Source organism: Hydra vulgaris, chromosome 04 (assembly GCF_038396675.1).
Source record: "Hydra vulgaris chromosome 04, alternate assembly HydraT2T_AEP".
Classification (NCBI taxonomy): domain Eukaryota; kingdom Metazoa; phylum Cnidaria; class Hydrozoa; order Anthoathecata; family Hydridae; genus Hydra; species Hydra vulgaris.
In genome coordinates, this window is record NC_088923.1 from 30,785,610 (window position 1) to 30,803,235 (window position 17,626).

Here is a 17,626-nt window from a genome sequence, read left to right on the forward strand (position 1 = left end):
CTCCCCAAAAAAATGCATATTCATCAAATAAAATGTTTTAACAAAATGCAAAAAATAAAATATATAACGTTTAAAATATTTAGTAATTCAAAATATTTATATTTAAGAACTGATTAGTAAAATAAGATGATATATAAGTGTTAATATTACAAAAAGAATTTACAATAACTTTTTTTAATAAAAATTGAAATTATAAAATTTTACAATATTTTTAGTAATTAGTATTTCAAATAATAAAACTTAAAAAAATCGTTTGTAAATTCAAAACTTATAAGATAAGAAATACATTTACAATAGCAGACTATTGTTTAGAATATTAAATATAATATTAAAGAGTAATTAGTAGGTTAATTTTTGTTTTTGTTTGCTAGTTTAAAAAGCTTTTTAGAAGAACTTTAATTCATTTTCATGTATCATCAGTAATTGCTTAAGTTTTGTTTTAAACTGGTTTAAAGAATAATTCGATTTCAGCTCATTATTTAATATTGTATTCCACAGCTTAGGACCTCGGTTAGCAATTGAGAATTTGGTTGCTGAATAATGTGTTTTGGATTGAATGTAATTGTTTTTTGATAATCTGGTAGGGTATATGTGGTTTATTTTTTCAAAAAGTGAATTAAATAACATTGGTGATATTTTTTTATCAAGTTTAAACATGAAGATAAGAATATGGTAAAGGTTTAGTTTATATACATTTAGAATATTAAGTTTATTAAATAATGTTTGAGTGTGAGAGAAACGGTCTACGTTTGTAATTATCCTTATAGCCTGTTTTTGTTTACTAAACAGTTTTTTTACTTTTGTTGCGTTTGTGCTGCACCAAGCAACGTTTGCATAATTTAAGTAGCAATGAATTAAAGAAAAATATAAGTTTTTTAAACAAGATAGATTTAAAAACTGCTTGGCTTTATACAAAACACCTATATTTTTTGATATTTTATTTTCAATTAGACCTATGTGGTCCCTCCAGGTTAAATTTTCATCCAGAACCACACCTAAAAATTTTATTGATTGCTCTCTTTTTAATAATGCGTTATCAATAAAAAGATCAGGAAGTTTTAATGGAATATCTTGTTTTTTATAAAGACGATGGAACAAAGTGTATTTGGATTTATTGATGTTCAAAGATAGTTTGTTTGATTTGAACCATTGGGTTAATTTTTCAAGTTCTTTGTTTACTGTTTGAAATAATTTACTGATATCTTTACTAGAATAAAACAAATTTGTATCATCTGCAAACAAAATTAAGTTTAAAATGTTAGAAAATTTATATAAGTCGTTAATATAAACGAGAAATAAAAGTGGTCCTAAAATTGATCCTTGAGGAACACCACAGGTGATTGACTTATATTCCGTTTTTCCGCTATCATATGAAATAAACTGCTTTCTATTAGACAAGTAACTATCAAACCAGGACAAATTAGTATTTATTATACCATAACTTTTCAGTTTGGATAGAAGGATTTGATGATTGACAGTGTCAAAAGCTTTACTTAAATCGATAAATACACCTAGGGTATACTTGTCTTCATCAAACCCTTTAAATATATCATGAACAAGGTGAGTGATTGCATGATCAGTTGAATGACCAGATTTAAATCCAAACTGTTTATGAAAACGAATATTATTAACATTTAAAAAGGAATATAGTCTATTATACATAACCCGCTCTAATATTTTAGAAAAACAAGAAAGAATTGAGATTGGTCTATAATTCGTAACATCGGAAGGATCACCTGATTTTAACACTGGAATGACTTTTGCAATTTTTAGGTTATCTGAAAAAACGCCTTGTTTTAGAGATAAATTAAAAATATGTAGTAATGGAATTGTAATTTGTTTTATTGATTTGATAATGACATTACTACTTATATCATCAAATCCTAAACTTTTATTGGGTTTTAATAAAGAGACTGCGTCTAGTAATTCTTTTTCTGTAAGTTTATAATTAGACATAACATTAAGGTTGGTTGAGGTTAAGTACGAACTAAAGTGTGATTGAGTAGTTGCTATATTAGATGATAAAGTAGGACCTATATTTACAAAAAACTGGTTAAGTGTTTCAGCGACTAAGGATTTATTTACAATTTGTTTGTTATTAAATTTAAGATTTAGAGGAAGTAAATTTCTGTATAAGCTTTTTTTTCCAATTACCTCCTTAATAATATGCCAAGTTTTTTTAGAATCATTTTTGTGCTTTATTAATTGTTCAGAATAGTAACGTTTCTTTGAGCGTTTTAAAATTGACTCAAATAGCCGTTTATAGTTTTTATAGGTAGTTTCATTTTTAAGAGTTCTTTTTTTAAGAAACTTGTTATATAAGCGTTGTTTTTTTTTTGAAGATTTAAGAATGCCCTTGGTGATCCAAGGGTTTAAAAGTGTTTTTGTTTTGATTACTTTAGTAACTTCTGGGAATGCCTTGTTATAAAGATTAAGAAACTCTGTTAAAAAAATATCATACGCTTTATTGGCGTTTAGATTTAGTTTTAGGGTGTCCCAGTTAACACAGTTTTAGGGTGTCCCAGTTAGCATTATTCATATAAGATTTCAAACAGAAAGCATGTTGATTTAAATGCGACGTTTGCAGTTCCAACCATTTGGAACTGTAAACGTCGCATATAAAGATTTGGCGGTTGAAACTGCAAACGTTGCATATAAACCTGCATGCTATAAGATCATTAATAGGATGGTTAATTGCCATGTTAATTGCCTGAAAGCTAACTAAGACTGTCAAATCTACTTTCAGGAATTTCTGGATATCTATCATTTCTATCTTTGTATCCAACCTCTTCATGTAGAGTTGGTATATGGGAGCCTCTTTAGAAAAATCAATCAAAATCCCTATCTAGTATATCTTAAACAAAAGTTATGACAATAAGTGATTTCCCCAACATTCTTTAACTTTTTTGATGATTTAATTCTAGGTACAATACCTAAAGATAATACCTAGGTATAATACCTAAAAATAAAAAACTTGTTCAAGAAGTAGAATGCAAGATTGAATGACCTTAATGTCAATTTATACAGAAACTGTTTCAGATACAGGTAGGGTTTTCAGCATATTTACAACTTCTGGAGAGATAAGTTTAGAGTTGACAGATATTAATTGTTATATTTACAGTTTTTTTTTTTTAAAAACATTAAAATCATTTTCTCTTAGAGCATCTTACTGTTTATTTGTTTTAAATAAATTAAAGTTTAATAAATTTATTTTCTATTTTGTGTACATTTCGTGATCTTCGACTTCATGATCTTCGACTAAAATGTTAAATGTTTTAAAAAGTGTTTTAAACTAAATACAATTTAAACCACTATATAAATTTTGATAGTGTATGCTACAAAAAGAGTGCTTGATATTCATATATATATATATATGTATATATAATATATATTATATATATATATATGTATATGTATTCATATATATGTATATGTATTCATATATATGTGTGTATATATAATATATATTATATACATATATATATATATATATATATATATATATATATATATATATATATATATATATATATATATATATATATATATATATATATATATATATGTGTGTGTGTGTGTGTGTGTGTGTGCCGCAGAAACTGTTCAACCCTTCAATTTAAGATGCTAAGAGAAAGAAATTTGTATTTTAATTTGGATTCTATTCTTTACCTTTATAAATCTCAAACCCGTTTTTGTATGGAATACTCTTTTAGACAAGGTGCAAAAATGGATTATAAATACTGTTGGACCTGCTCTTACAGCCAATCTTCAACCTACAACGTCGTAATGTTGCTTTTCTTTCTCTTTTCTTTTAGTACTATAATGGGTGTTGCTCTAAAGAGCTAGCGTCTCTTGTACCATCTACTAGCATTGCGATCTATATTTTATCAATGCTAAATAGGTATTTTATCAATGCTATCTATAGATATGTTATCAAATAAATATTTAAAATTAGACAACAAATTAGATTGACAACGCAAAACAAATAACCACTTTTCTGCACATTGCAATACAAAAATTTTTCATAAATATATCTGTAATAAGAGCCGTGGCTAAGCTCCCCTAAACACTCCATTGGGGGAAGGAGGCAGCAATTTTAGGGGGCCCATTTGGAAATTTAGAGGCCCTTTTTCAAATTTAAAATGTTGAGATTTTGTGGCCCTAATGGTTGGGGGTCTCCGCCCCACCAACCACGGCACTGTCAGCAATATTAATTTAAGTTACAATTTTAATGCATTATAAGCAATTTTTAATTTTTGTATACAAGCGTTGTTACGAATTTTAAATAATTTACTGTCGACTAAATCGACTAATATTATTTTCTAAAGTCGACTTATACATTTTTAAAATCGACTAAAATTCGATTTATTTAAAATATGGAAATAAATTTTTCGAAACAAATTGAATAAAAATAATGAAGGAATTTATATTCGATTTTATAAAGGAGCTTTGGTTCGCTTCCGTTTTTTAACATCACATCATTTAAAAAATACCCCAATGATTTAGGAACCAACTTTAATACTTGCTAAATATCAGAAAATCTATACAATCATATTTACAATGTTGATGTATAGATGACATTCAGATTTTGGAGCTTCAAGATTTATTTTTGCCCCGAGACCCGAGCTTGGAACGGCCCTGTATCAATTTTTTTATGAAAGTATTTATGAAAATCACAAACATAGTGTAAACATAAAAAAATAGAAATAAAAAAAAATTAATATAATACATAACCGAAATTTAATTAGGTATAGATACCGTTAACATGCAATGAATTTTATGAAACTTAAAAAGTGTACACAAAAAACAATAGGCAATAGTTATAATAGTATTGTTATTAAATAATAGAAATAATTGAAAAAATGAAAAAATTAAATTGAATAAAAAGATATTTTAAGATTTTAAGATTATTATTTGACTTTTAGTCAATTGGTAGGAAATCCATAGTCAATTACATTGACTATTTGATTTTTCTTTCGACTAGTCGACTTTTAGTCGAATTTAACACTATTCCGATAACTTGTCGATAACAACACTATTTGTGACAAATTTAACGCTTAGCAAAAAACTGACAGTAGTAATGTATTTATGTTATCCAAATAAAAATATAATAAATTTACGGTAATCATTTATGAATATTTTTCATAAATGATTACCGTATATAAATTGAATACCGTAATACCGTAAAATCAACGTTTGGTCACCATGTAACTTCGGTCATTTAAGAAAAAATACAAAAAAAGTAAGGTTGTTCACGGAAGCAAAAGTTGAATTTTCGATAAAAAAAAAAGTTTTCGAAACTCTATTTTTGTTTCGGTAAGTTCGAAATAATTTCAAACTAATTAATTTTGTATCGAAACAATTTTTTCATTTCGAAATTGTAAAATTTGCTTCGAAATATTATTTTGATTTCGAAATTCTGAAAATATTACCGAAACAATTTTTTACCTTCGAAATTTTAAAATTTGCTTCGAAATAATTTTGCGATTTCGAAATTCTAAAAATAACACCGAAACAATTTTTCACTTTCGGAAATCTAAAATTTTCTTCAAAATATGTTTGAGATTTCGAAACAAAAAATAATATCGAAACAATTTTTCACTTTCGAAATTATAAAATTTGCTTCGAAAAATTTTTGTGGTTTCGAAATTCTGAAAATAATACCGAAACGATATTTTACTTTCGAAATTCTAAAATTTGCTTCGAAATATATTTGCAGGGATTAGAACTCCAATGGTTCTTTTGCGTTGATATTTTGTGACATTTTGTGGAAAAGGGAGGAGGGGGATCTAAAAAGTTTTTTGCGTGACGTAATTTGCTAATGACCCCTTACATCTACACGCTGAAATGTTTCATATAAAATATTAGCTCTCTCAAAGTGAATAAAACCTACCTATAGCAAAAGCTACTTAAGTGTTTTTGTTTACAATTTAAATTGTAAACTTTGGACGTATAATTTTTTAAATTTTTACTTATTCACTTATTCAAGTTTTTACTTATTAATTATTGAATAAAGTTGCTTAAAAGCATCTTCATTCAATATTGAATAAAAAAAATTTGAACTTCAAAATAAAATTCAAAACTATATTTGGTTAAACTATATTTAAACTAGTGATGTTATTTTAAGTTCGACTGTTGACTGATACATTTTCAAAAGTCGACTTTGGTTAACTTTGGGGGAAGGAAGGGGAGGGGAAGTAATAAAAAAAATCAAGTAATTTACGTCTGTTTTGTATATTTTTAAATTATACAACTTAAATATTAATGAAACAAAACAATATGAACGCCACGCAGGATAAATTTTGCTAGGTCCAAATGATTTAATACTGTGAAAAAGTCCTTTTGATTTCTTGATAAATATAAAACAAATATAAGTCTAAAATAGCAAAATAAAAGTAAATATAAGGTTTAAAATAAACTATTTAGATATGAAGGGTCTCACAATTTAATTATCTTTAGAGCCCTAATTAAAGAACGGAACGGATTGGCACTGTATATCGGATCGATATTGTATGAAAATCTTTTTAATAATCACATGCAAAGACTGCTAAAAAAAAAAAAAGCAGCACATAACTATAAAGTTTTTTAATATAACAATTATTGTCATATGTTATGAAGTTGTTTAAATAATGCAGGGCCGTCAGAAAAAATCTTTGGACTGTAAAAAGGCAGATGCCAAAAAGCATGCGGAAAACCTTTTTTGGCGAGCCCTCGTTAAATGATCAGTCGTAAACCCAGAAATACAGAACCTAACTAACAATATTTTGGATTTAAATTAATAGGAATATCGAAAAAAGAAATTTGTAATTTTGATTATTTATTATTTATAAAAATACTAAAGATATGAAAAAATAATATAAAAAAAATGGTAATATAGTAAAAATAGAGAAAAAGTATAGAAAAATAGTGTAAGATGAAAATAATATTATTTTTACAAACACACACCCAATGAATCTTTCCCAACCTCTTTTCAGGCCTGGTTGTTTGTATATTATTTTTTAGATACTATGTTAGAACTAAGATTCGGCAAGTTACTTACTGTTAACATTACGAATTGTTAACTTAGGCGGAATTTAATTCTAGTTACCATACATGACCGCAGATACCGGTACCGGTAACTAAAAGTAATTTTTTTGGAAGTTGCTGAAATCCTCAAACCCTTAATAGAACTTCAACAGAGTAAGCAAAAAACTTAGTGCTGAATTAGGAGAGAAGTTGTTGGGATGGAGGGAGATACTATATTTTAATTTTTTAATTTAATATGAAAGGAAGGGGGGCAAATATTATATTCCGGCTCTGAAAAAACTACATTCTATTCAACAGTCATATTTGCTTTTGATAAGCGAAATAAAATTAAAAAGATTTATAATGTTCAATCAAATAAAAAGATATTAGAAATGCATGTATATACAAATCTTTTTAATTTTATTTCGTTTATCAAAAGCAAATATGACTGTTGAATAGAATGTAGTTTTTTCAGAGCCGGAATATAACATTTGCCCCCCTTCCTTTCATATTAAATTAAAAAATTAAAATATAGTATCTCCCTCCATCCCAACGACCTCTCTCCTAATCCAGCACTAAGTTACTTATACGTATAAGTACTATTATTCGACTAAATCGACTTTTAGTCGATTAGTAGATAACCCAAAGTCGATTAGATCCACTATTAGATTTTTCAAAGTCGACTAATTTCGACTAGTAGATTTTTAGTCGATTTAGTTGAAGTTGATAGCAACACTAGTTTAAACACTTTTTAGTCTTAAATTTACATAACGAAAGTTTTAACCTTGGATTAAGAATTTACATAAAAGTTCGTGCGCTTTTCCTAAATAATATAATTAGGGGTCGTCCATAAAGTACGTACGCCAAAAATTTTGAAATTTGACACCTCCCCCTGTTAATATACGTACTTTTATGTGTCCCCCCTAAAAAGTACGTACGTTTCTCAAATACCCCCCCCCCCTCCTTTACGTTTTTTTTAAAATAAACTTATTTCTCAATAAAAAAGTTTATTTAAAAAAAAAATGGCGGAGGGTATCTAAGATACTTTATACGACCTCAAAGCCCTTTGTTTGCGCATTCAAAAAACGTCTTTAAATATATATGCAAATTTAAATTTTAATAAACTTGAAGTCTTTAAACAATGTGTGTTTAGTCGAGAGGTTAACGCAGAGGGAACGGTCGGTGGAGACCCAAGTTCGATTTCCGTAGAAATCATACGGAACTTTGTTTTTGGTTTAATAACGAATCAAATAAAAATAATCTATACTTAAGGCGAACATTTTTTTCAGGCACCCCTCTTTAGTAAGTAAAAAACGAGTTTTACGCGAGATCAGTAATATTGAAAACATTGGCTAAAACCCAGTGCCGAGGGTAGGCTACCTATACCCCTTAATTGGAGGGGGTAGGGGGAAACGGCAAATTTTGTGCTCTTTTGCTAATTTAAGAAGTTTTGTAATTTAGCAAAACCTAGCGGTCAAATTTGGAAGATTTTGAGACGCTAATGACACGTTTTTTTGGGGGGGATTCCGACCCATCAACCACAGCCCTGCTAAAACCTGTTTTTTATCGACTCAAAAAATAGCCCTTACTCAGGGCCAGTATATAAGGGGTGACATGTGTGCATGAGCGTCCGCAGGATTTTTTGTTGTTCCAGATAGAACACCTTCACACAATGTGCAAACTCCAAATTTAAGTTTGTTTATATGCCAAATAAGGTGGCCTTGCAAAAATTTAGGATGGCGGAGGCCTGGGAACAAAAAGCCCTAAAACGTTTGCCTCCCACCTTCCCTGCCCAAACGTGAGGGAAATATGTAGCAAAATTTTCAACTTTAGCATCTAAAACTTAATTTAAATTTATCAACAGATTTTAATTTTTGTAGAAAAACATTGTAAATTACAAAAGTTATGACCTTTTTAGTGCCCTCATGTATTGGCACGAGAGGGCAAGAGTTTTAGGGCTTTTTGTTCACAGGCCTCCGCCATCCTGATATTTTGCAAGGCCTTCTCATTTGGCATAGGTATAAAAAAACTTAAGTTAGGAGTTTGCACTTTGTGTGAAAGAGTCCTATCTGGAACATAAAAAAATTCTGAGGGTGCCCATACATGTGTGTGCATAGAGGGAAACTATACCCTCTACTCCATATACCATACATATTTTTATGTTGGCAAACTAGAATCTTTAGTCAGAATGTAACTTTTCTACTGATTAGCTGGTAAATTGTGATAAATTAGAAAATCGAAGAACGTACTTTTAAATTAAACCCCCACCCCCATACGCTTTCGTACGCTTTTTGAAGAACTCCCCCATATGAGCGTACGTACTTTATGTACGACCCCTTATGATGTTTAAAAGTTATAACGTGCTATTCCCTAAGGGCCTCTAACGCAAGTATATGAAACCATTGTTGCAACGTAAACGGCTAATTGCTCTCTAGTGGTTATTTAGATGAGATTTACAACGATTTCAAACAATTATATTTATACCTTAGCAATCTTTTTGATACGTAACTCTAAAATGTAACTAAAGTTATAATAATCTCATTAATCGCTCGGTAACTTAAGTGAAATAACATTTACTAATAACATAAGATACTAATTAATTAATATTTGTTGTATGCGTAGGAGTAAAAAAACTACTTGCTTTTTAGTGTGAATAAACATGTCAAAAAAAAATAAATCCGTTATTAAGAAAGGAATAAGAAAACGAAGCTTCGTTTGGACATATTTCGAAAAAGACCAAAAGAATCAAACAAAATGCAGCATATGTTATAAGATTCTACCTTACAACAGTTCGACCAGTTCAATGCAATCCAATTTATCAATTGATCATTGCATTAATTCAAAAAAATCTACAAAATCAACAATTTTACTCAACGATGACGATATATCCGATATTGAGAGCGGTAATGAAAATAGTTTTGAAGAGACTGGTCATAAAAAATTAAACAAGTTATTGATGAACTTTATTGTTGGTACAGATCAGCCGATTTCGATAGTACGTCATCCAGATTTTGTAAATTTAGTTAGTGAGTTAAACAAAAGCTACAAAATGCCATGCATAAATACGGTGAGCAAAAAATTAATCCCATCAATTACGGACAATCTAAGATCATTTTTAATGCTAGAATTGAAGGGATGTCATTTCATTACAATTACTTGTGATGGTTGGTCATCATTGAGTAAAAACAGCTACCTCGGTGTGACTTGTCATTTTATTGACAAAATTATGACAGGTTGACCGAAACCTGGATCTTAGGTTTATGTCTCAAGAAAACAGCTGAATATTTATTTAATACGTTAAACGAAATCTTTAGTGAATGGTCAATCAGTAATAAGATTTTTGCACTAGTTACTGACTCAGGTGCAAACATTTTCTCTGCAGTAAATAAATTTGATGATAATGTTCTTAAGATTCCATGTGCTGGTCATCTTTTGAATCTTGTGGTTAACGATCTTCTAAACACGAGAGATATAAAAGTAAAAAAAATTAAAAAATGGTTCAAAGTGTTACGAAGTAAAGGATTACGACGGTAATGGAAAATTAACTAATAAAGAAATTACAGAAAGTGAAGTTAAAGAAATTGAAAAAATTAACGAAGGCAAATTAGAAATGGCCATGGTAATTTCATCCTGTAGGCTCATTGTTGGTTCATTTAAACATTCGGAATTATTACAAAAAAAGTTAAGAGAAGTACAAGAAACACTTTGATATGAAACTAAAATAAAGTTAGTACAGGATATAACTATTCGCTGGAACAGCCAATTTGATATGATTGAATCTATATTAACTAATAAAACTGCGTTGGATATGATAAGCATCGAATACCAAAATATAAAAGACTATCTTCCCACTGCTAATGAATTTAAGGTGCTGGAGGATTTATGTGATTTGTTACACCCAATTAAAGAGCTAACAAAACTTTTTAGCGGTAAGAAATATGTTACAGTAACATTTCTGTTTCCAACATTGTATTCTCTACTAAATGGAATACTTGAATCGCAACCCATTTTTACAGAACTAGTTGAGACTTTTCAAAAGGAATTATTAAGGTCTCTAAATGGGCGTTTTAAATACATTTTTGCTAATGATTTTTTCTTAGATGCTACTTTTCTTGATTTCAAATTTCGTAAATTTGAGTTTATCAAAAATGATATCGGTAGATATGAATGCATTACAAAGGCAAAAATGTTTATAAAAACATTTTATAAAATGCATCTAAAAGAATCCGAAGAAATCGGTATAACAATTGAAACAAATTGTTTAAATAACACTTTAAACTCATCAAACAGCTCAACTGAAAATACTATAAAAACATTTCAGCAATCGTTAACGCCACCGTTTGCAAATACTACTACTTTCGTTAACAACAAAAGACGAAAGCCAATCAACTTAATTGAACTTGTAGCAGATAAATCACGTTGTCATTTAATTGAAAACAATGTGATAAACTTGAGAAAGAAATAAACGATTACAAACGATAAATTAATGACAAGTTGTTTTCTTTCCGGTCTTTATTTTCTTTTCCTGTATGGAAAAAACAACAGTGTTCAATCATTGAGCTGCCACCAGGGCAGGTACCATTAGGTGTCACGTGGTGGGGTGCAATTAAAATTTTCGCTAAGTAAAAAATAAGGTTTTTGTTTTTTGATATTCGATGACTGACTGGCCTAAAAGGTCTACATTTGCCGGCTTATTTAAAAGTATAAATTTTTCCGACTAAATGCACAAAAAATGCATTGAGGAGAAAATGGGTGTGAATAATTTTAAATTTAAGTAATCTTTCCTCTCCACTGAATGGTTTAGAATTTGTAACTAAAGAGACTAATTTCCGAGCTTGCAACAGTAGCATTTACTGTTAAGATAGTGCCTCTTTTTAACAAATCTTGTTGTCCAACGAACTAATTATAAATTGGTTTTTTGTTTTTTTCCCTAAATTGTCAAGAAACTGGTAAAGCTTTTTAGATTTTTTGAATCATGGTGCCTCTTTAAATTATATTCTTTGCACACTAAAACAGATTCATTACATACTAAGCATAATGGCACCAAATTAAATTTACCAAAATGGTATTATTTTGCTATGTATACATATATATCTATATATAACACATATATATGTATATATATATATAAATATATATATATATATATATATATATATATATATATATATATTTATATTTATATATATATTTATATTTATATATATATTTATAGTTATATATATATATATATATATATATATATATATATATATATATTATCGGACAAAAAGAGTGCAACCAAATAATGCTGATTTAGTTTCTTTATATAAAAGTGCTGTATTTTTTCATTTTAAAGAAATAACTATGTAACTGTTTAGAGACAAAATTCTTCAAGTTTTATTCATCACAAAGTTCATTATTTGTACACGAAAATTAATAAATTAATCAAAAGTATTAAAAAAAGTTGATTTCCTTCTGGACAAAACAAGTGCAACTCGACAAAATGTTGACCAAGCAGTATTTCGCTATCAATGTTTCGTGGCGAATCCTTTGTTGTCGATCACAGCCTTGCATCTTTGAGGCATAGATTCGATCAGGTGATCAATTAAACTTTGTGGAATCGCTGCCCAGGCCTTTTGGATTTGTTCAAACAGTTGATCCTTATTACGAACACCTTCACAATTAATTCTGCGGTTGACGATCTCCCACAGGTTCTCGATATGGTTGAGATCCGAAGATTGAGGCGGTCAATCCATCATCGATAGGTGGTTGTCTTGAAACCACTGCTTGACTACCTTCGCAGTGTGTTTCGGATCGTTGTCTTGCTGAAAAACCCATTTTATTGGCTTATTCCATTCAGCATGAGGTAACAAAACATCTTTCAGGATATTTTTATACATGAGACGGTCCATTATTCCATCGTTTCAATGTATTGGACCTAGACCGTAAGCAGAAAAACACCTCCAGACCATTACATTGCCTCCACCATGCTTCACGGTCTTATGGCAGTAACGTAAATCGAGGCGTTTTCCGGCTGGTCGACGTACATTGCAAATGCCATCGCTCCCAATGATGTTGAACTTCGATTCATCACTGAACAGGACAGTTCGCCATTTCTTCACATTCCAGTCAATATGAGATTTAGCAAGCAAGAGTCTTTTCTTCTGGTTTTTTAGTGAAATCAGCGGTTTCTTGGCAGGGCGTCGAGAAAAACGGCTTCAACAGCACGTCGACTGATTGTTCGGTCCGATACAGGCAGCTCTAATTGCTTTTGTATCTCGACTAATGATATCCAGGGACCCTTCTTGACGGATCTGACGATCATAGAATCCTCTCTAGAAGTGGTGAGACGCGGTCTTCCATCTTTGTTATCTGCTGCCAACTTCCCCGTAGAACGATATTTGGAACATAGTCTTGATACGGTCCATTTTTTCACGCGATATTTATCACAAATAGTTTTTTGTGACATTCCACTTACGTAATCGCCAATAATTTTTTTTCTTAGTTCCAATCCAAGACTGCACTTGAAGTCATAAAAATAATAAAAATAAATATTCACGCTTCTCAAGGCTTACCATGTTACATTTACCTTGTGATGATACAATAATGCTCTGTGGAATACATCGTCTTGGTTGGATGTGGACTGTATTGATGTAATGAAACACTTGTTGTATTTCACTTCTTGCATTGATGTTCTTCGATAAAACACTTTGATAAAACTCACTTCGATAAACTGTCTTGATAATACTGGCTGATTGACTTCCATATACTGACTGAATTACATGTCGATTTACATGTCTCTTATATAGTAAAATAAACCTGTGTGAACCTGTTCTGGAAGATTCTAGGTGCTTCTTTTTGATGCTTCTGGAAGCTTCTGGAAGCTTCTGGATGCGTCTGGATGCTTCTGAATGTTTCTGGATACTTCTGAATGCTACCGAATGCTTCCAGATGCTTCTTCTGGAAACTTCTTGAAGCTTCTGCATGCTTCTGGAAACTTCTGACACGGACCAGACTTAAGAAAATGAAACAAACCAAAAAAGTTGCACTTGTTTTGTCCGCTGCAAAATGGCACTTGTCAACGAAATTCTGCCTGTGTGCTGTCACCTGTCAGCTGATTGCTCATGTCATGGCATGCTATGACTCCAGACTCCTGAACTGTTTGCTGTGGTAGTATAGTTCGTTTTGTTTTTAAGACATGTAAAATTAGGAACACTTTTTAGCATTGTTCGATGTATATATATATATATATATATATATATATATATATATATATATATATATATATATATATATATATATATATATATATATATACATATATATATATATATATATATATATATATATATATATATATATATATATATATATATATATATATATATATATATATATATATATATATATATATATATATATATATATATATATATATTTGCATGTATATAATAAAAGGTCAACCTGCTGAAACACACCGTGTTAAACTATTTAGGCGCCCGGTTTTTTAATATTATTATGCAAATAAAATATTATGTATTAAAATTACTTTTTGGAATAAATTTAACTTTCCAAAATGCTTTTTTTTTTCTTCCTGAAATTAAATAATCTTTTCGAAATCTAATTTTATTTTCGAAATTAATTTAGGGTATCAAATATTGTTTGGTTTTTTTCAAAATTAATTGCACATTTCGAAATTATCATTTTTCTTTCGAACTTAAGCTCACTTTTCGAAATTCTATTTTTTTTTCGAAATAAATTTCACATTTCGAAGTTCAATTTTTTATTTCGAAATTAATATTACATTTCGAAATTGCTTTTTTATTTCCGAAATTAATTTGGCTTGTTCGATTATTTTCATAAGTTTTTATAGATTTCGAAAAAAAGAAGCATTTCGGTTCCGTTTTAATCGAAAATTTTCGAAATTTGCAATTTCGATAATGAACCCTAAAAAAAGCATGCAAAACTCAAATTTTACAAACTTTTTTTTCTCAAATAATATTTGTAATTAGTTCGTAAATATGGATCTATAAAAAAATAATGTTTATATGCAACCTGATGAAATAATTCTTTAGCAAAACAAAAAATTGAAAAAATGCATACTATTAAAATCTAAAATAAGCAAAATATTAAAATAAATGATCAAATTTAATCTTAGCGTTATTAAAACTCACAAAATTAAGTATATTTACGAAAAAAAAAAATTAATAATTTTTGAAAATTAACTACTTTATTAATAAAAATTAGTGAAACTTTGAAATAATCTAACTTCGGTCATTCACGGGTAAACAACGAAGGAGACAATTAGCAGTAATATTGTGAAATGTTGATAAGTGTTGCAAATGTAAAATTTACCAGTAAATTTACCCGGAAATTTTGACATCACAATTTCAAAATTAACTGACGGTTCTTTGAGTTCTAAAAAATATCAAGCTTGTGACATTTTTTTTTTGGAAATAAAATCGACAACAATTATGAATGCATTGCGAATTCTGTGACGATTGGTTGTTTTTAATTTTATTAACAAGTGGTGTAGTAAATGTGATAATGGCCAAAGTAATAAAATAGTTAACTAACTACAATAAAAACTAAATAAAACTACTACTTATATTTAAAAAGGCCTTTTTTATGTGCTCCCTCTTGTTTTCTTTGGTGCCCAAAAAGACTTTCTTTTTTTGAGCCCGGGAAGACGCCTTCCTTAGTTACTGGTATTATCTGAATTTATATTATAATTTTACAATAAAACAACATTTAAAAATTAGTTTTCATTATTTGTGACGTTAAGTTTGTGATACGTTATTAGTATTTATATAGCGGCCGAACTAATTAGATGGTATTGAAAGTTCGATTAAAGTAGATGTTTTCATTTTAAATTAAATATTGAGTACTCTTTTTTATTTTTTATTTTTTTTATTTTTACAATAACAATTATCAACATAATTTTCTCTATGTTTCAGGAAAAAAAATTTAAAATTTTTTATTTATGCGTGATAAATGAATGTTTGTAGCCTAAGTGACCGAACCAAGGCGATTTTACGGTAACAAAAATTATTACGGAATAATATGTTATGGAGTTTTACGTAAGTTTAAGCATAACTTATGAAACTTTTACTTACATATTTTTCTAGTACTTCATGCTCCTAAAATTAAATATGCATATATATATATATATATATATATATATATATATATATATATATATATATATATATATATATATATATATCTGTGTGTATGTGTGTGTGTGTGTGTGTGTGTGTGTGTGTATTTATAAAGATAAAATGGATAACTATTTAATATTAAAAATGTTTTTTTTTTGTACATAAAACTAAACATATTTGTTATTGTTATTGTTATTATTATTATTTATATAAAGATATTTTTAAAATAGATGAAGTGCTAATATAAGTTGTTTGCGTTACAAGTTTTCTACATTTTTGAGATTATCTCCCTAAACAGAACCTGCCACTTGTTAGTTGTGCAACTGAAAAATTCATAGAAAAAAACAAAATTTAACTGTAACACAGAAATAATCATAATATTAATTTTTTTTTCTTTTACCTTAGTTCTAAGAATAGAAATCTTTCTGATTCGATCAATTGCAACTTTACATAACGGATCTGAACATCTATTGAAATGCGAGTCGTTTTGATGGATATGTGAATTCAAATTACAAGTCATAGTGGTTTATCCAATATTAAAAGGCCGAATAGTTTTATATTTTACTTGTGTGTCAAAGAGTAGAAAATATAAAAAATGTTGAAGTTGTGTTATATTTTCTGAATGTTACTTGAAGTTGTTATTTTATTGTCTTTATATTCGTTAATAAACTATTACGCTAATTGTAAACAATGTTTTTTTTCAGTTCCGAACCATTTGTTATTTTTTATTCACAATTATATGCGATTGCCTTTAAAAAGTTTTACTCTGAATTACAAACTGATGCACGTTAGCGACGAAGAAACATTTGTCTTGGTATTTTTTCCTATTTTTATATTAAACTATTTTTATATAAAGTAATTAAACTATTCTATCAACTAAAAGATGATGATACTTAAGATACAACTTTATGTTTTGAGTAATTTCGTTAGAATATGATTAAGCTATTCACTAAGTTACTATAGTTACACTGTTTATGTAGCCATGAAACGTTTTTGTACTGGGTACAGAACGTGATGGTTCACATCGACATAAATGCGATTTGGTATGATAGACAGAGAAGGTGGTGGTGTTTTAATGAACAGCTGCTTGTTCTGACTCAATTTTTAAAAGGTTCATAAGGTCTTTTTATTTTGGAACAAAAAAGTAAAAAAAGTGTTATTTTTCTCTAGATGCTTATAAATTTATTTAAAATAAATTTAACCAATTATTGAACTTTATATTATATTTAGCCGTTTTTTCTTTAGTCTTTTCTATTTAAAACTTTACATATAATATATGTATGTATATAATTATATATATATAAAATTGCTACACTATAATTAAATTGTTTTATTCGTGTTTTGTAAGAAATTACCACCTTTTTTTTTAACTTGGACCCTGAATCCAGACTAAAACTACCACAATCTCCTCTCTTCTACCCCCCCCTCCCCACTCCCTTGTATTAGGCGTGCGGGAGTAAATTTGAGCAGCCGTAGCG

At 28.8% G+C, this 17,626-nt stretch overlaps 1 protein-coding gene across 2 annotated transcripts in view; it reads right to left on the bottom strand.

Annotated features, from left to right (window-relative positions):
- Positions 1-16,785, bottom strand: part of LOC124818538 (uncharacterized) — a 42,520-nt gene extending 25,735 nt beyond the window's left edge. The window contains exons 1-2 of one of the 2 annotated variants that reach the window (XM_065796049.1): positions 16,549-16,785; positions 16,104-16,127 (exon numbers count right to left, since the gene is read on the bottom strand). In XM_065796049.1, the coding sequence (XP_065652121.1) occupies positions 16,104-16,127; positions 16,549-16,668 (144 nt within the window). In that variant the 5' untranslated portion in view covers positions 16,669-16,785. Of the gene's footprint in view, positions 1-3,669; positions 3,798-16,103; positions 16,128-16,548 lie in introns of those variants that run through there. The other variant, XM_065796050.1, reaches the window with a different exon arrangement.
- Between the last annotated feature and the right edge of the window lie 841 nt (positions 16,786-17,626).